The 20,522-nt window shown below is 44.4% G+C and overlaps 1 protein-coding gene across 1 annotated transcript in view; it reads right to left on the bottom strand.

Moving 5' to 3' along the window:
- LOC120944351 overlaps positions 1-20,522 on the bottom strand; it is a 75,890-nt gene that overhangs the window by 12,473 nt on the left and 42,895 nt on the right. Inside the window, exons 7-11 of the mRNA XM_040358402.1 lie at positions 17,765-18,073; positions 15,888-16,232; positions 12,988-13,284; positions 10,657-11,010; positions 1,942-2,289 (exon numbers count right to left, since the gene is read on the bottom strand). Of these exons, the coding sequence (XP_040214336.1) occupies positions 1,942-2,289; positions 10,657-11,010; positions 12,988-13,284; positions 15,888-16,232; positions 17,765-18,073 (1,653 nt within the window). The remainder of the gene's footprint in view (positions 1-1,941; positions 2,290-10,656; positions 11,011-12,987; positions 13,285-15,887; positions 16,233-17,764; positions 18,074-20,522) is intronic.

The raw sequence follows: 20,522 nt of genomic DNA, 5'->3' as shown, positions 1-20,522 counted from the left end.
CTTTCCCTACCTCTTCACCCCTCTAATGGAACTTTTTTAACCACTTAACCCCCAGACCATATTGCTGGTCAAAGACCAGAGCACTTTTTGCGATTCGGCACTGCGCCGCTTTAACTGACAATTGCGCGGTTGTGCGAAGTGGCTCCCAAACAAAATTGGCGTCCTTTTTTTCCCACAAATAGAGCTTTCTTTTGGTGGTATTTGATCACCTCTAAAATAGAGCGACAATTTAGAAAAAAAATGAATATTTTTTACTTTGTGCTATAATAAATATCCCCCAAAAATATATATAAAAACATTTTTTTTCTTCAGTTTAGGCCGATACGTATTCTTCTACATATTTTTCGTAAAAAAAAAAAAAAATCGCAATTAACGTTTATTGATTGGTTTGCGCAAAAGTTATAGCGTTTACAAAATAGGGGGTGTTTCATGGCATTTTTATAAAAAAAATTTTTTTACCAGTAATGGCGGCGATCAACGATTTTTTTCGGTACTGCGACATTATGGCGGACACTTCGGACACTTTTGACACATTTTTGGGATCATTGGCATTTTTATAGCGATCAGTGCTATAAAAATGCCACTGGCAGGGAAGGGGTTAACACTAGGGGGCGGGGAAGGGGTTAAGTATGTTCCCTGGGTGTGTTCAAACTGTAGGGGGGGTGGACTCACTAGGGGAAATTATTGATCGCTGTTCATACATTGAATGAACAGACGGTCAGGCTTTTCTCCCCTGACAGGACCGGGAGCTGTGTGTTTACACACACAGCTACGGTCCCTGCTCTGTAACGAGCAATCGTGGGTGCCCGCCAGGCACGCGCGTGGGAGTCAGGAGTGAGCGGGTGGTACACACACGCCCCTAGTGGCCGATTCGAGAGCCGACGTAGAGCTACGGGCTCTCGCGCAGGGGAGCCGACCTGCCACCATAGAACTGCTGGGCGTAGTTAATAAAATCCTTGAAGAAAAAGAAACAAAGTGTTGGTGCGGACATTTGTAATTCTTCAAGAAGGACCCCTAGGACAAGAATGGTGAACAGTAAGGTAACGGCAGGCCCAAATCTAAACCAGCAGCTCCTTCGGGGGTAGTGCTACATAAAAGAAAACATTTCCATGCAATATAATTTGTTTTCACACATGCTGCACTGAACGAGAGTGAAGCCTCGTACACACGACCGAGGAACTCGACGGGCGAAACACATCGTTTTCCTCGTCGAGTTCCTTGTGAAGCCGTCGAGAAACTCGACAAGCCAATTTTCTCCATTCCCGTCAAGGAAATAGAGAACATGCTCTCTTTTTGGCTCGACGAAAATGTACACACGACCAGTTTCCTCGGCAAAAAAATATCTCCCAGCAAGAGAGTTTTTGCCGAGAAACTTGGTCGTGTGTACGAGGCCTGAGAATGCCTGGTGGGGGAAATAGACTATGGCTCTTGTCTGTTTAGCAGTCAGAAACAGATATGTAGCTAGTTTCTGTCAGCAGGAGAGAAAGCCTGAAATCATATAGTGGAGGAGGGCCAGCCTTGTGTCTTTTGAGGCCTCGTACACATGACCGGGTTTCTTGGCAAAAACCAGCAAGAAACTTGCTGGGAGATATTTTTTTGCAGAGGAACCGGTCGCGTGTACATTTTCGTTGAGGAAACTGTCGAGAAACTCGACGAGCCAAAAAGAGAGCATGTTCTCTATTTCCTTGACGGGAATGGAGAAAATTGGCTTGTCGAGTTTCTCGACAGCCTCACAAGGAACTCGACGAGCAAAACGATGTGTTTCGCCCGTCGAGTTCCTCGGTCGTGTGTACGAGGCCTGAGACTTCTATATGAATCAAGGTTTGAAGGAGGCCAAACGTTCTGGACCAAGTTGCGGTCGACTTCAGGCCAAACCACCAAATGTGTATCATTGCGTTTACCAAGTGAAGTGCTGACTGACTAAAAAAAACACTGACTTACATGGTATGAATAGTGGTTTGGTGATCCTCTCTATAGGATGTTCCAGGCTGGGATGTTTCACCTTACACATGAACATGACCCCATGGTGAGAGGAGAGAGATGGGATAAACTCTATAGAGGCGGTACAGGAGTACCCAGAATCTGAGGATTGTAGCTGGGAGGTCATTGTGGTGTAGAGTTTGCTCAGAAACACCAGGACATATTCCTGACTTCCTCTCTCCTTCACATACCACATCACAGTCAGGTTATTGGGGAAGAAATTAGAGATCTCACACTCCACCGTCACCGACCGACCAAGTAACAGAACTGGATTGGAGAGCTCTGTAACTTCAGGACGCCACGGAAAATCTAAAAATAATAACAGATGCAGAAATATCAGAGAATTATCCAACGTAACCACAAATACCCAAATTCAAACTCACTCTTCAAAAAAAAAAATGTAATAATGGTGAAAATGAATTGATGGACTTAATCTGAATGTGACCCCCTGGATGGGTTTTAAAACTGTGCAGTCACTACTGTAAATCAATACAGGTCTGACACCATATACGGTAGGTTCATAAAGAGCAATACAAACCGAAAATGTCTAAGGCTCCATGCACACAGAAGCTGATAAACTGCAGCTTATTGGCGTTTTGACGTTTTTTTTAAAAAGCCCGTAAACTGAACTCTATGTTAGCCTATGTGGGTTTACATGGGCGTTTTTTTGTTAATGAGCTTTGGAGTTTATAGGCTTTTTTCTGAACACCCGAAATTTGCGTTCAAAGTGCCGTTTTTCGGTGAAAAAAAAACGCGAAACGCTCAAAAACGTTTTTTTTTGCGTTTTTTTATCCATTGAAAAAAAAAAAGCTACACTGAAAATCGCTAATAAACGCTATTGCAAAAACGCAATTTTTTTTTAAAAAGGCTCCCTGCAAAGCTACTGGCGTTATTTTATAGCTTTTTTTTAGCTTCTGTGTGCATGGAGCCAAAGAGGTCAATTCACAAAGCTTTACCGAATGCAATAAGGGTATCATATTACTTATTTGCATAAATTATCGCATGTGGTAAAGTAAGTTCACTTCACAAACAAACAAAAAAACTATTATGCAGTATTTACAAAAAAAAAAAAAAAAATGTGCCAGTAAATAGCACATAGAAAGCTCTTAAAGAGGGAGTAAACTATTATTGGTTTTACTTCCTCTTTTTCCCCTGCAAAGTAAAAGCATAATGGGCTAGTATGCATTGCATATGAATGCACTATTTTTAGCGCTAATGTGCATGAAAAACGCCCCAGTGTGAAAGGGGCCATAGTGAATTGACCCTTATTATAAAATACAGCACATTTCAAGAACATACTACTGATTTTCTTATTGTTTGCTCACTAGGCTATTAGCATGCTATCACACAATGTAAGATATAAGAGTACATCATTTTATTTATGAGTGGCATGGGATCTACTTAAAGCGGAGTTGCACCCATAAAAAAAGTTGTCACTGTTGTACAGCAAATATAAAAAAAAACATTTGGAGATTTTTTTTTTGACTTACCTTTTAATGCCTGTTGCTATGTGGTCCCTTCCAATCTTCCCCTTCCTCACTGCGGCACCTGACATAATTTCCCTTTGAGTCAGTGGGCAGCGCCGAGGGCTAGGTTGCCATAACAACGTGGCGGGCACTTCCGCCGCCGCCCGTTTTTTTTGCAACCTGTATACTTTACAGCGCCATTATGGCGCATGCGCGAGAACGGGCGGTGCATGCTGGTCATTCAGCTGCACCGTATCCCGGAAGATAATACTTGTGGGCTTCACATGCCCGCAAGCAAAATGGGAATGGCCAGGACACGATTATATAACTTAATTTTTTATATTACAGCAGACATCGGGGGATGTCATTATATGTTAATGTTCTGACCTTTAGAAGTGTTTAAAAAAAAATATAGGTTGAATATAACAGATTCTAGGCCTTCATAATGCCTACAATACCCCAAGGAGGAAGAAACTATGAGGTGTATTTAGAAAAAAAAAATGCATAGCAGTTCATCCATTGAAGCTGCATGTAAATTGTCAGGCAACCCACACTAGGCTCCACTCTACACCAGAGTGTGCTGTTACTGGGCTCACTGTTTGTCGCTTGGTGGATACACAACTATACCATTTTTCTAAATACACCCCTTTGTGATCTATGAAACATTTAGCTAGTAAATATGGTTGTGTGTAAAATTAGGTATTTCCATTTTAGCCTAATTGTAACCTAAACCAATTTTTATGCTCCAAGAATTATACTTTCTTTACTATGCTTAACTTCCTTTCTTCCTTTTGAATAATAATATCTGCAGCTCAGTATGAATAACAATAAAAAAGCAGCACTGACTGCAATACTCAATTCCTCTTTAGCTTTCCATCCCACAGTACAGCCTCGTACACACGCACGGTTTTCTCGACAAGAAAACTGCTGGCAGAGCTTTCTTGCCGAGTGACTTTGACACATGCGCGGTAGCTTCCAAGGCATATTTAGGGTGAAGCAAGATGGCGGCGACGGCATTGAATGTGACGAGCGCATGCTCGTCATCGTTGATGACGTCACCGCGTTCATGCAATTCAAAAGAACGGTGGTTCTTTTGAATCGTACGTCTGTACACTCGGCCGGCAAGAAAATCTTGCCAGGAATCTCGTCAGAAAAAAAACAACGTTTTTTTCCTGGCGAGAATCCCGGGCCGTGTGTACAAGGCTTAAGACTTCTCCGACACTAATCTGTCAGGTTGAATGACGCCCACCATCATTTGACCCACTTCCCGTGAGGTCAGGTTGTTGTGGACATGACCATCATGCTATCCATGAGTAAGAATCGCCCACTGATGCCAAGGAAGACCTGGTGACAACAGTGGACTGGCTAAAGTACTACAGGAACAAGGGGCCAGATCCACAAAAGAGATACGCCGACTTAACTCGATTTTTCTAATTTTACACGGCGTGTATCTTTGCGCCCGATCCTCAAAACGAGAAGCGCCTGAAATTCCGGCTTTTCCGTCCTACCTAAAAAAATTACACCGGCGCATTCTCGTGCGCAAATTACGCTAGGCACGCCGCTTTATTTGATAGGCAAAGATGCAAATGAGGGAGATAGGGCGATCCACAGAATTAAGTGTGTGCGCCGTAGATTACGCCCTGTGCGCACCTGTTAGTTTTTTGGTGGGAATTTACACTTTATAAAAGCAGCCCTAATTTTACACATGCCGTCTGAATGTCTGCTGAAGCAACACCATTCAGGAAGAGCTCAGCACACACACGTTCAGGACTGAAATCTCTCTGCCAAAATGCCAGGACCAGCAATGATACTAGCTGCATTAGTCGATATAGAGGCACAAAGAAGGAGGAGGGCACAGAGGAGGAGGAGGAGGGCACAGGAGAGGGTCTACCGCCCACGGCAAGATTTGTTTGGCATGCCTGCTTCTGAAGTTTACCGCAACTACAGATTTACCCGTGAGGCCATCCTGGAATTAACAACAATACTTCAGGATGATCTTACCAGCCCAACCCAACGCTCCCATGCACTGCAGCCACTCACCAAAGTACTGGCCACTTTGCATTTTCTGGCCACTGGCTCATTCCAACGCACAAGTGGAGGCGTGGCTGGGATGGCACAATCCTCCATCAGCAGGTGTGTGCACCAAGTGGTCCCTGCAATCCTGCGGCGCATGGGAAATCAGTTTCAAAAACCCACCCAGGAGGATCAGCGTTTAAAGACCATGACCGACTTTTATCACATTGCCAGATTTCCACGCACCATCGGGGCCATTGATTGTACCCATGTGGCACTACAACCACCCCATGATACTGAGCACATGTTCCGGAATCGTAAAGGCTGGCATTCCATCAATGTGCAAGTCATCGTAGATGCCCATGGCCTCATCTGGCACGTCTGTGCTAAATTTCCGGGATCCTGCCATGATAGTTATATTTACCGGCAGACCCAGATCTCAAGAGATTTTGACCAGAACATGTATGGAGACAGCTGGCTGATTGGTGAGTGACATGTGTGTCAGGTATGTCCCCCCCATGATGCTCACATCACAAGGGGCACATGCATGACTAATATCCTCCTGTCTTTTCCCTTACAGGTGACTCAGGATATGCCTTGGGACCTCATCTAATGACCCCATTCAGGAACCCCCAAACCCCAGGAGAGCAACGCTACAACCAGGCGCACATACGAACCCGGGGAGTGGTTGAACGGACCTTTGGGCTTCTGAAGTCCCGCTTCAGATGCCTGGATAAGTCTGGGGGTACCCTGCTGTATTCCCCTGACTTTGTGTGCCAAATAATTGGGGCATGTTGTATACTCCACAACTTTGCCCTCAGAAGGGGACTGCATATTGACTTATGTGATGACCTGACCCCTGACCCAGGCAATACTATCCCAACCAACTCTACCCGGTCTGCTGAGGGCACAGCAGCTAGGAGACGCCTTGCAGAAGGCATTTTTTCCCAGTAAATGTACATGATTAATGTCACAATAAGAATGTATCTTTTCCCTGTAAATGCACATCAATAAAGTCACAATGATAATGCATGAATGCACACCACTGTGGTTCCTTGCACAGACACATCACATGCACATCGAATTGGATTAGATCCAAGTCCCCCCCCCCCTTTGGGACTTGGGAGCAGTAACGCCACGCCACGGCTCCAATTATGTCACTGTGCATTCATACACCATTCAGGAACCTGGGATTGCACTTCTCCCTGGTCCTGGGGATCCCTTCTCCACCAAAACTGAGGGTGACACCCTTAATTTCTTAGGAATGCCACCCCCCCACATTCACACATCATTCACACACATAAATCTAATCATAAGTACAGAAGACCAAATTAAAAAAAATAAAAAATGCATAAACAAAAAAACAAAAGTATCCCAGCAAATTTATTAGCGGCGGCGATTGCTACGCCTTGGCTGGGCAGGGGCATGGCCACGGCCACGCCGTCGCGGAGGATGTCCATTGGGGGGGGGGTTGAGCTGGGGAAGGAGGAGCCTCCTGGGGGGGTTGAGCTGGGGAAGGAGGAGCCTCCTGGGGGGGTTGAGCTGGGGAAGGAGGAGCCTCCTGGGGGGGTTGAGCTGGGGAAGGAGGAGCCGCCCCTGCTGGCCTGCCCTCCATGGCCCCTGCAATGCGAGTGAGACAGGCAGTGAGGGCAGCCGCATTGGCCTGGCCAGACCTTGTATTGTCCTGCACAGCCTGGGTCAGGGCACTCAGCTCATGGGCCACGCGCGTTGTGGCGGTCTGTATGTCATTCAAACATGTAATGACCGCCGTTGAGTTGGTGGCCACATCACCGAGTGCCTCCATCATTTCACCCTGGCTGTGCTCCATCTGCGTAAGTTTTTCCAGTATTTTTCCAAGAATGCGGGTCTGCCGGGCATTGTCCTTCACCACACTGGCCGACAGACGCTCGCCCACAGCCACGGTCTCCTGGGTTGTCCCCCTGGCTGCCGCTGAGTCTTGCGGGCCTGGAGGAGGGGAGAGAGTGACCCTGGTGACTGGAGGCCTGTTGGGGGAGAAGTGGGAGGGGCTACCCCTGATGGTGGCCTGACTGGTGCCAGCCTCAGGGGTAGTCTCAGGGGAAGACTCAAAGGTCATCATATCAGTGGCCAGGAGGACTTCCCGGCCAATCTGCATATTTTCCTCCTCCTCCCCCTCATCATCCTCCTCCCACTCATCCTCCTCCCCCTCAACCTCCTCCCCCTCAACCTCCTCATGAGTGGAGGTTTGGCCAATCCCCTCCCCTGGGGAATCCTGCCCTTCTTGGGACTCATCATCAGCCTGTCTTGGGGGTGGTGCTGCAGCCTGGCCCGATGGGCCTGCAACCTCCTGGCCTCCAACCTCCTGGCGTGTAACCTCCTGGCGTGTAACCTCCTGGCCATCTGTGGAGGACACAAAACAATCACATGTTTGAGGAACCACACACTTGGCACATCTTCCCTTCCCCCACCCACACATGCTAATCAACAGAGAATAAACAAAAAAACCTACCTGTCCTCCTAGGAACATCTGACGTATAGCCAGGCAGGCCCACCACCTGCTGTGGGTGGAAACACTGGGCCACTGCCCATTCCTCCTCTGTCAGTCTGACTGGGCAGGGTCCCCCTCCTCCAGTGCCCCTGGTATGGGCGTCGATCCTTGCCATCTTATTCCGGACGACGCTTCTCAGATCATTTATTTTTTTCTGTATGCCAGCGGGGGTCCTAGTCTCCCCCCCCCCCCGCCGCATTGATCTGGTCGGTGATTTTTTTAAGAAGCTGCCTCCTCCTGGCCGGGGTGGTGTTCTGGCTCTCAGGGCCATGCAGAAATCGCCCATATTTCACAATGCCCCGAGCAAGAATTTGCTTCTCTCCCAGGGTGAAATTAAGCTTCCTGCGTTTGGGGGGCATCACATACACCACCCAGCAACAACAAACACACCCGACAAACAATCTACAATACACACCCAAAAACCTGACAAAAATATATACCACAAAAAAATAACCAAAATCTAAACACACAAGGACACAGCTAATAGTAATTCAAAAACAAACACGCACCAACAAACAAACAAAAAACAAACACCAAAAAACAAACACCAAAAAACAAACACCAAAAAACAATCAGCAAAAACAATAACAAACAAATTAAATAAATACACTTCTCAAAAACAAACAACAACTAGACTCTCCAACTCCTCAAACACTTTTCTCACAAACACAACTTACCAACACACAAACAAACAGAGCAGAAGCAAATTGCTCATGGAAGGGGAACAATGGGATATACTTTTGCAAGGGAAGTGTGTGTGTGTGGTGCTTTTTAGACACAGGGCGATCCTCAAACTAAGTACACTTGGCCTTTTACCTATCTCACTGATTGCGCCGAGACCAGTTCTGCACATGCCCAGTGAGGTCCCGATTCGTGCGCGCATGCGCAGTACGGCCGGCGCCTCATTTGCATGGGGTCACGGCTCATTACAATGAAGCACGCCCACTTCCTTCCCACTTGCAAAAACCCCGCCTTACGCCTCTGAATTTAAGTTACGCTGGCGCACATTTAGACGCAAATGCGCTGTGGATACGGCACTTACGACACCAACTTAGGGCAACGTAACTTAAATGACATAAGTTAGGACAAACTAAATTTGCACCGCTGGCTGAGGATCTGGCCCAAGGTGTTCAAAATACGATTTTTACAGTAAGTGACATAAAGAGGCTTTTGGGTGGGATAGGGGCGGGAAAAAAAAAAAATATTTGGACTTTGATGAAGTTTCCCATCTATAGACTCTATTTTCTCCAGGCTGGTTTTATCCTCTTCAAAAGTTTGTACTCCATAACCATGTGATGAGGTCTCCTTGTTGGCTTTTCAGGATACTTCTACCCTTGTGACAGAATCTGGCATTGCATAAGAAGTGAGATTAATGTCATCACATATCAGTAATTACCTGTATCTCTTACACACACTTCCCTGGACTCGGGATCAGTCATAGTAACATGCTTCCAGGTCACCCTGATTGTAGGATCTAAATGTATCAGATGCTCCTGAGGAACGCTGCATTTACTTGTCACATCAAACGAGTTGAAATTGTTCTCCTCTGATTCATTCTTTGATTTTAATAATTGTCTGCAACTGCAGGTCCAATAAATTTCTATGGATTGTGGATAAAATCTTTGCAGATGAAGAATCAAGACAGCTTCTCTTCTATTTGTTAGGGACCACTGTATAGGATTCCGATATATTGGACAAGCTAGAAAAAAAACAAGTTTGTTACATATTATGAGCAATTTGCGGTTTCATGTATGGAGCTAAACATATTGGGAGTAGACAACAAGAGACCACTGTATAGGATCCTGGATTTCTGGGAAAAGCTGGACAAAAACATACAGTATTTGTTAAATAATATGAACCATTTGTTTGGTAGCCACCCTGGTGGGATGATTATGTCGGATTTTTACGTCTCAGTGTGGTACATTGGAAATTTGGCGTTTTATATTGTAGGCCTGTAATTCTTAGGAAAAACTCACTTAAATCTGTCCGAACAAGAGTCTAGCAGACGTACCGGGTATGGTAAAGTTTGAAACACAAAATCATAAATTATAATATAATAAATAACTATAAATAATATATAAAATAAATAATTTGTGAAGTGATAATGTACCTTGAAAGTTAACATGCTCTACACATTTAGTAAATCAGCCCCCATGTGCATGATGATTCAATAACAACATGTGTTACTGGGAGAGTGTGAATAAATATATTTGGTGTTGTATTTTTTGTTATTTTTATTATTAATGTTTAATTTTAACTTATTTAGTTGACCACCTTGAAAGATATAATTACATAAAAATTTAAAAAATAAAACAAAAAAAACCATGAGGGATAAAGATGGTACTCTGAAGCCTCGTACACACGACCGAGAAACTCGACAAGCGAAACACATCGTTTTCCTCGTCGAGTTCCTTGTTAGGCTGTCGAGGATCTCGGCGAGCCAAATTTCTCCCGTCGAGAAAAAATAAGACATGCTCTCTTTTTGGCTCGACGAGATCCTCAACAGTTTCCTCGTCGAAAAGTGTACACACGACCGGTTTCCTCGGCAAAAAAAAAAAAAAAAACAGCAAGTTTCTTGCTGGTTTTTGCCGAGAAACTCGGTCGTGTGTACAAGGCCTCACAGTTGACCATGGCTTCCCCCATTGCATCTTATGCCAAAAAGAAACTCACCGCAGACTAGTAATGGTCCTGTACTTCTTTCTATGGGTTTCTGCAGGCTGGGGTGGTCCACTCGGCAGATGAACTCTGACTCCTGGTCATCTAGAAGTGATGGGGTGATCAGTAAACTTGTTGTACAGCTGTATGTGTTATCTGGTTGTAACTGAGGCCTGGAAGTATCTGGTCTATATTTTGATCTATAGATTGGCAGAGAGGTCAGTTTTCCATTCTTCTCTTTCTTCTGCCAAGTGACAGTGAGCTCACTTGGTGAGATATACTGAGAGATTTTATACTGCAGGTTGGCCTCAGTTTTCTCAAGTATTGGCAATTTGTCTATTTCTTCTATCACAGGGCACCAGGGAAGATCTGTAAATCAAACCACATTGATTAAACACTGAAACCCACTTGATTGGCTTTATAACTCTAGCTGAATGGTTTGCAGTTGATATAAGGCTGCAGCCAAATGTAATGGAAAACCATAGGTGCTATAGAGATGCAACTGATATGAGCAGGCCTGAGCACTACCATGTGACAGGTGATGTGTGTGACTAGTGACATGTGTATATACATGCAAATGGAGACTGTAAAAAAGTCCCTACGTTGTCCCTATTTGTATAGGTTTTATAGTAGGATATTGGCCATCACATTGAGCTGCAGCTCATGATATCCTTAGGCTGGCCATACATTATACAATTTTTTGTACAATTTTTCCTTTGGATTTACCAAAACTAGGGATGCACCAATGCCATTTTTTTTAACACTGAGTGCAAGTACCAATAATTTTTTTTATGTACTCACCAATACCAATTACGATACATATCGCCTGAGAAGAGAATGTAGAGGGGTGGTTTGGGAGGTGGGGGGAGTTGGGGGGAGCCTGGGGTGAGGGAAGGGTGCGAGGGGGGTGTAGGTGAGTGCAGAGTAGGAGGGTAAGTGAGAGCAGGATGGGGGGGGGCTAGGAGGGTAAGGTGGGGGTGGTAGGAAGGTAAGTGAGGGCAGGGGGGGGGGTAGGAGGGTAAGTGAGGGTAGGGTGGGAAGGGAGGGTGTAGGTGAGTGCAGGGTAGGAGGGTAAGTGAGGGTAGGGTGGGGGTGGTAGGAAGGTAAGTGACGGCAGGGGGGGTAGGAGGGTAAGTGAGGGTAGGGTGGGAAGGGAGGGTGTAGGTGAGTGCAGGGTAGGAGGGTAAGTGAGGGTAGGGTGGGGGGTATGAGGGTAAGTGAGGGTAGGGTGGGGGGTGTAGGAGGGTAAGTAAGGGTGGGGGTGGTAGGAAGGTAAGTGAGGGCAGGGTGGGGGGTATAAGGGTAAGTGAGGGTAGGGTGGGGGGTGTAGGAGGGTAAGTAAGGGTGGGGGTGGTAGGAGGGTAAGTGAGGGCAGGGTGGGAGGGTAGGTGGGGGGTCCTAGTTGTTCCTAGTGATCAGGAACAGCGATCTCTCTCTACTCCCAGTCAGTCCCCTTCCCCTGACATTTAGAAAGCACCTACCTAGGGAACAAATTTAACCACCCCCTAGTGTTAACCCCTTCCCTGCCAGTGTCATTTATACAGTGTTTAGTGCATTTTTATAGCACTGATCACTGTATTGGTGTCACTGGTCAGGGTGAGATTTGTCTGCCGCAATGTCGCAGTCCCATTAAATCACTGATCCCTGCCATTACTAGTAAAAACAATAAAAAAATTAAAAAGTTCCTAAATCTTTCCCCTATTTTTTAGACGCTATAAATACTCTTATTGTGATTTTTTTTGTTAACAAAAATATGTAGCAGTATACATATTGGCCTAAATTGATGAAAAACATATGTTATTTTATTGGATATGTATTATAGAAAAAAAGTAAAAAATATTGTTATTTTTTTTTCAAAATTGTCGCTCTTTTTTTTTGTTTATAGCGCAAAAAATAAAAACCGCAGAGGAGATCAAATACCAGCAAAAGAAAGCTCTATTTGTGGGGAAAAAAGGACGTCAATTTTTATTTGGGTACAGCGTTGCACGACCGCACAATTGCCAGTTAAAGTAACGCAAGTGCCGTATCGCAAAAAATGGCCAGGTCAGGAAGGGGGTAAAACTGGGGCTGAAGTGGTTAATAATGAAAAATGCATTGTCACCACCACAAAGCAAATTCAGAACAATGATCTGCAGCTGACACTGGGGTGAGTGATGTAGACAGGAAGTGGCTGAAAGAGGCTGGAAGGAATCAGCAGCATCCAGAAGCAAAAAAAGGAGGAAGGAAAAATATGGCAATTGTTTAAGATACACAGTGCTTTGGCAAATTAAATATCATTCAATTACGGTTTAGCGCTACTTTTTATACTGTATAGTCCACTTATTATATTTGTATAAACTGCAGTACCTGTGATACTCAGATCTCGGTATCCGGCCTCTTTCAGTGAGTCATGTGTCCAGGTCACCCGCACCGAGGACATGAAATACTTCCAGGGAACGGTACACTCACTTATGGCATCAAATGTTTTCTCATTGTCAGTCTGAATGATTTTCTTGATTGATGTTAAAGGTCTAGTATAGCGTTCTGTATAGCTCCATGTTATGTTAATGTTTTGGGGGTAAAACTTCATTAAACTCAGAGAACAGAGAACTTGGTCTGATCCGAGGAGAGTGAATTTCACATCGTTCAGCTCCTGGGGGGGAACTGAAAGGAAAAGAGTGAAATCAAAGATAGAAATTGGCCTACGACGTTCTGTCAATATAATCACCTTGTGCATTCTTGAAGCAGTTGTAAACCCTTAAATTATTTTGCATGGAAATTTGGCGTTTTACATTGTAGGCCTGTAATTCTTAGAAATAACTCACTTAAATCTGTCCAAACAAGAGTCTAGTAGACATCCCGGGTGTGATAAAGTTTGAAACACAAAATAATTAATTATAATATAATAAATAACTATAAATAATTATAACAAATAATAACGTAATAATAATAAAAAAATATTCATCCATAGACACACACAGCACGGCTCAGCCCCACTCCTGCTCCCTCCTCACAGGATTTGATTGACAGCAGCAGGAGTCAATGGCGAGGAGGAATAGAAGAATAGAGACCAGCGCTGCTGCAAGGGGGCACAGTGCTGGATTGAGAGAGGGCTCATGTTTACCTTACTGCAAGGAATACATACCACTTTAATCTTCGATTGAAGGAAGCTGCAGTGTCTGCATCACTTTGGTAGTGCGAGTGGGGGTAGGCTGCACAAGTGCAGTGGTGAGAAGTACAGGAGCCATGGTGGAACATGAAGTGCAGGTGTGATGGATGGTGGTGAGAGAAAAGGGGTGCATGTATGCATGGTGGTGAGAGAAAGGGGGTGCAGGCTTGGAGGGTGGTAAGAGAAAAGGGATTCGGGTTTGGAAGTTGATGAGGGGAAAGGGGTGCGGGCTTAGAGGGTGGTGAGAGAAAAGGGGTGCATGCATGGACTGTGGTGAGAGAAAATGGGTGCAGGCTTGGATATTGGTTAGAGAAAGGGGGTGCATGGATGGTGGTGAGAGAAAAGGGGTGCATGGATGGTGGTGAGAGAAAAGGGGTGCAGGCTTGGAGGGTGGTGAGAGAAAAGGGGCGAATGCATGGATGGTGGTGAGAGAACAGTGGTGCAGGCCTGGAGGGTAGTGAGAGAAAGGGGTTGCAGGCTTGGAGGTTGGTGAGAGAAAAGGGGTGCAGGCTTGGAGGGTGGTAAAGGGAAAGGGGTGCAGGCTTGGAGGATGGTGAGAGAAAAGGGGCGAATGCATGGATGGTGGTGAGAGAACAGTGGTGCAGGCTTGGAGGGTAGTGAGAGAAAGGGGGTGCAGGCTTGGAGGTTGGTGAGAGAAAAGGGGTGCAGGCTTGGAGGGTGGTAAAGGGAAAGGGGTGCAGGCTTGGAGGGTGGTGAGAGAAAAAGGGTGCAGGCTTGGAGGATGGTGAGGGGAAAGGGGTGCAGGCTTGGAGGGTGGTGAGAGAAAATGGGGTGAATGCATGGAGGGTAGTGAGAGAAAATGGGTGGGTGCATGCATGGAGGGTGGTGAGGGGAAAGGGGTATTGAGAGAAGGAAGAGTGCAGATGTAGTGGGTAGTGAGATAAATTGGGGTTGAAGGCACATTGGATGCTAATAGAATGGAAGCAGCAGATGTGGTGGGTGCTGAGAGAAGGTGGTGTAGAGGTGGTGGCTAGTAAGAAAAGGGGGCTTACAAGCGAAGCTGGGTATTGAGAGAAGGGAGATTAACTGCTTGCCGACCAGCCGCCGGGCTGGGCGAGAGCACGTAGCTATACGTCATCTCTCCCAGCAGCCAATTTGGGAGCCACGTCGCACGACCACGCAATTGTCAGTTAAAGCGACGCAGTGCCCAATCGCAAAAAGTGCTTTGGTCTTTGACCAGCAATATGGTCCGGGGGTTAAGTGGTTAAAGGCACGGTGGTGAAAAATATATAGCTGCAGGAGCTGTGAGTGCTGAGAGATGGCAGGTGCAGCATGGTGGGATGAGGCGGTTGCAAGCTCTGTTGTTGGTTTGAGAAGTGGGGGCTCTGGGATGGTGGATGGTGAGAGATGGGGGGGGGGGTGCAATGAATGCTAAGGCTGCAGGGATGGTGGTAATCTAAAAGGAGTGGGCGCTGTAAGACAGTTGGGGGTCTGTCTAAAAATGCATGGAGGTTTGGGGTAATAGTGTGTGTGGTGATGGCCGACATTATAGGAGGGGGTGTGGGTGATAGTTTAGGCATAGGAAAGGGGTGGGGGCTTGCTGCCATTGCATGGGTGTTGGGTAATGGTGGGGATGGCGGTCATTTTAGAAAGAGGGGGTCAGATGATAGTGAGGTGTGTGAGCTGGCTGACATTTCAGGAGGTGAGGGGATTTAGGTGATAGTGGGGGGCTGGCTGACATTTCAGAAGGGGGGTGTACCCTCCTCTTGGGCTGTAACTCTCCAATGTGACGAGTTCTGTGCAGGAAGTGCAACTGTGCTGAGAAAAAAAATCCAACGGAGCTTTTATATTATTAGGATCTTAGTGCAAAAGTCAGCCAATCACAAAAGCAGCTTTTTGAGTTTCTTTTACCTCTCCCTGTCTGAGCCCTGCTGTACATGGGACTGCAAGAGGCTGATATAGTAAGATTCTGGTATTTAAAAAAAAAAAAATCAATGTAATGATATAGTAGTGAACTAGTAGAGAGCTGTGTTCCTGTGTGTCTTTTGTGTCTTCTTCACAGCGTTTAGCTTTATTATTGCTGATAAAAAGGCTATTTTGAAGGATACATTTTTTTTTTTTTTTTTATAAAACTCACCATTTATCATAGGTGGTCCTGTGCTTTGTAATATTGGGTGTTCCAGGCTGGGATGTTCCACTCTGCAGATAAACTCCAGATCCTCCTTGTCTGATGTCGGTGTGAAGGACAGGGAAGGGGAGCACTGATAGGTGTTATCAGCCATCCTCTTATGTTCTATATCAGGTATACGGTACTTGTCCGATTTATTTATTGGGTTAGGGAAAGTTTTCCCTCTCTTTTCCAGCCAAGTCACTCTTAGATTTCCCGGGAAATAACCGGAGATTTGACACGTCACTTTGGTCTCCTGACCGACTTGCAGAATGAGAGGGCTCATATCTTCAATTCTCGGACGCCATGGAAAATCTAAAATGTATTAACACAAAATCATACATTTCAGCAACACAGTTGCAAGTTTGTGAATAGTGTAAAGTTCTGACCCACAACTACACCCCTGTGTACGGCAAATGAGGTTTAATGTGGAGAAATGTAATGTACTTGGGGTAAAAAAAAAAAACATACATTAAAAATATTCACTAGGTGGAGTACAGCTGGGGGAGTCAGGGATGGAGAAGGATCTGGGGTAGGGTTGGCTGGATTGTCAGTACCTGAAAACCAAAAATATAAAATATGGATCTGATATCTACTAAAGGCTAATACAAAATATTTTATTAATTTCCGTGTAAAAAATGTAACAATAGATCCAGTGCCATCCCACATCCTCAAGAATTCCCTCCCCTTAATACCTAGTCTCATTCCTACACATTACCCATATAACCCAACTCCCCTAAAAAAAAACAACAAAAAAAAAAAACAACAGCCTAACATGGAAAAAGGGTGCCCTGCACCAAGACCATGATGGGTGTGGCCTCAATGAGATATACGTTGTAATTGAAAATTGTAGTATAGATGAAAGCAACTTCTCAAGGAATAAAGCAGCTGATAAAAAATAAGCCCTGATGGGCTCAGTCCACAGTCCTATAGGACTAACGCTGTATCAAAGTCTATGGTGAGATCTATACAAATCTACAAGTAATCATAGTGCGCAATGCTCTACTTTCCAGATAGCAGTAGGTCCAGCCTACATATGGATGTGTAAGGTCTGGTTCCCACCTATGCAGGTTGCAGCTTGCATATTCCAGGTGCATTTTGCGTTTTTCAATACACATTTTTGATCCATTGAAGTCTATGGAACCAAAAACCAGAAACAAATAGGCATGTGCAAAAGGGAAAAATTTGTTTTGTTTCGTTTCGTTTTAATTCGTTATTTAATTAATTTTGTTAAGTTAGATTCGTTACATGTGTTAAATTCGTTTTCGGAATTCTTTCGTTTTCGACCGAATTTCGAGAAATCCGGTCGGATTCGAAAATATTTCGACCGGATTCGAAAACAAATTCTATTCGAATTGAATTAGATAAAAAAAAAAAAAATGGGATTGAAAATTGAAAGCAAATTTGAATCAAAATCTAAAAAATATAAATCGATTTCTAAAAAAGAATACAATAAAATAGAATATAAAATAATAAAACAATAGAATGAAAATCAAAGAATAGTAAAGAACAGAATGGAATTTAATAGAATGTAATCAAATACAATAGAATATGACCTGGCTGCTTCTATCTTCTATCTATCTTCCATTTTCTGAAATTCGAAATTCATATAGAATGAACTCAAATTCGAATAGAAAAATATTAGAATAGAGCAGAAAAAATATATATATATATATATATATATGTATTATTATTCTATTCTTCTAATATTTTTCTGGAAGCATCGGGTATCTCTGACAGCTCAAACAAAGGAACAAAACACCATTTCATGGTGGAGCAACAAGAGGTCCTTTCACCTTGTCTTGATTGCCCTACGGTGTGCCTGGTAGTTTTATGCTTTAACTCACCTGGATCTTGTATGGAGATCTCTCTGTATTCTGGATTTTTCATGCTTTCATGTTTCCATGTGACTTTCATGATAAATTGTGTGTTCTCTAGGAGTTTTCCTGGAATTGTATATTGACTGTCAAGTCTAAATGTGCCATTTTGATTGCCAATGACCTTCTTCTTTGGCAGGCTCTCTTTGTATTGGTCGGGATTGCAGGTCCAATTAACCATTATATCTTGGGGGTAAAAGTTTAGAAGGGTTAAAGAACCCACCACATCCCCGGAGTTTGTGACTGAGAGTTGTATTGGCTGCTGGAGTTCAGGCGTAGCTGCAAAAGAAACATATGAAATATATCAATAATTCCCCTGTGAAAGGTTAGTGGTAGTTGGTCACATTCAACCAGACTATTCCTCTGTAAGGCTGAAGACTTTTTGCCACTCGCCCAGCAGCTTCCTCAGCTCAGGACACTTCAACCCTCACACAAGTAGCTTTCCCAGTGCTGGTTCAGTGTGTGGTTACATTTTTTAGGACACACTGTAAATGCAGGATGTCATGGAACTGCCCGTGAGGGGCGTGGCCACGGTATCCTGGACCCACAGTGATATAACGCATCATTGAGGACCACCCAGCACCCAGTGAAGGCCCAAATAGGAAAAGGACCTTGTGCATTAGTGACCAGTCTGAAGACATCAGGAATGTTAAGTACAGTATCTCACAAAAGCGAGTACACCCCTCACATTGTTGTAAATATTTTATTATATCTTTTCATGTGACAACACTGAAGAAATTACACTTTGCTACATTGTAAAGTAGTGAGTGTACAGCTTGTATAACAGTGCAAATTTGTTGTCCCCTCAAAATAACTCAACACAAAGCCATTCATGTATTAACCATTGTCAACAAATGTGAGTACACCCCTAAGTGAAAATGTCCAAATTGGGTTCAATAAGCCATTTTCCCTCCCCGGTGTCATGTGACTTGTTAGTGTTACAAGGTCTCATATGTAAATGGGGGAGCAGGTGTGTTAAATTTGGTGTTATCGCTCTCACTTTCTCATACTGGTCACTGGAAGTTCAACATGGTACCTCATGGCAAAGAACTCTCTGACGATCTGAAAAAAAGAATTGTTGCTCTACAAAATGATGGCCTAGGCTATAAGAGGATTGCCAAGACCCTGAAACTGAGATGCAGCACGGTGGCCAAGACCATACAGCAGTTTGACAGGACAGGTTCCACTCAGAACAGTCCACGCCATTGTCGACCAAAGAAGTTGAGTGCACGTGCTCAGCGCATATCCAGAGGTTGTCTTTAGGAAATAGACGTATGAGTGCTGCCAGCATTGCTGCAGAGGTTGAAGGGGTTGGGGGGGGGGGGTCAGCCTGTCAGTGCTCAGACCATACACCACACACTGCATCAAATTGCCCTACATGGCTGTCCTCCCAGAAAGGAGAGAAACAATTCCCTATGTGTTTTTTTAGCAGCAAATGATGATTCAATATTATATAAAATATACTGATTTTATTGGTGAAAAAAAGGGGGATAGCAAATGACACATGTACAAATATTAAAAATATATGAGCTCTGGTAAGTACAAAAAAAGCGAAAACAAACAGGCAGATACGCATCTGTTCTCCCAGAAGGAAGCCTCTTCTAAAGATGATGCACAAGAAAGCCTGCAAACAGTTTGCTGAAGACAAGCAGACTAAGGACATGGATTACTGGAACCATATCCTGTGGTCTGAGGAGACCAAGATAAACGTATTTGGTGTCAGATGGTGACAAGCGTGTGTGGTGGCAACCAGGTGAGGAGGACAAAGACAAGTGTGTCTTGTCCACAGTCAAGCATGGTGAAAGGAAAGTCTGGATGGCTGCACACCAAACTGAGATCCAAATGCCTTTATTCACATAAAACCATGAAGAACATAAGGAGCACCAAATGTACAAGCAAGGGAGGCACGGCTTACATGAGGGGAAGAGGACTCCAGTGGCAACCTGTGAAGCTCTGGTGACCTCCATGCCCAAGAGGGTTAGAGCAGTGCTGGAAAATAATGGTGGCCACACAAAATATTGACACTTTGGGCCCAATTTGGACATTTTCACTTAGGGGTGTACTCACTTTTGTTGCCAGCAGTTTAGACATTAATGGCAGTGTGTTGAGTTATTATGAGGGGACAGCAAATGTACACTGTATTACAAGCTGTACATTCACTACTTTACATTGTAGCAAAGTGTCACTTCTTCAGTGTTGTCACATGAAAAGAAACAAGAAAATATTTTCAAAAATGTGAGGGGTGTACTCACTTTTGTAAGATACTGTATAAAAAATAAAAGTGAAGAATACATACTTAGGGACAGAAGGGACCATAGGGGCCAAGGGATAGCTTGAAGATGGTCTTTAATACAATGTAATCGTATCAACACTTGGACAAAAGACGCAGCTACACCCCCCATTTACAGACATCGGAAGCTAGCAAATTTGACTTCTCACTACTTGGCATGCCCTGGAGCGGGGTTTTTGATTCTTGGCATTGCTGCACCCCCATAAATCACTATGTATGTACTTATCCTAACTATGGAGAATAATGGCCATTTTGCACAGAGCTGGACATTATTCTTGGGTCATGAGGGATTATTCTATAGCAGTGGTCTCCAAACTGAAGCCCGGGGGCCAGATGTGGCCCTTTGCCTGCCTTTATCCCATCCTTGAGGCACCAGTCCTTCTAATAACACCAACAATGGGGCACTATGTCTTCCAGTGACACCAACAATGGAGTACT

This window comes from Rana temporaria, chromosome 6 (genome assembly GCF_905171775.1).
Source record: "Rana temporaria chromosome 6, aRanTem1.1, whole genome shotgun sequence".
NCBI lineage: Eukaryota > Metazoa > Chordata > Amphibia > Anura > Ranidae > Rana > Rana temporaria.
This window is presented reverse-complemented; position numbering and strand designations above follow the sequence as displayed.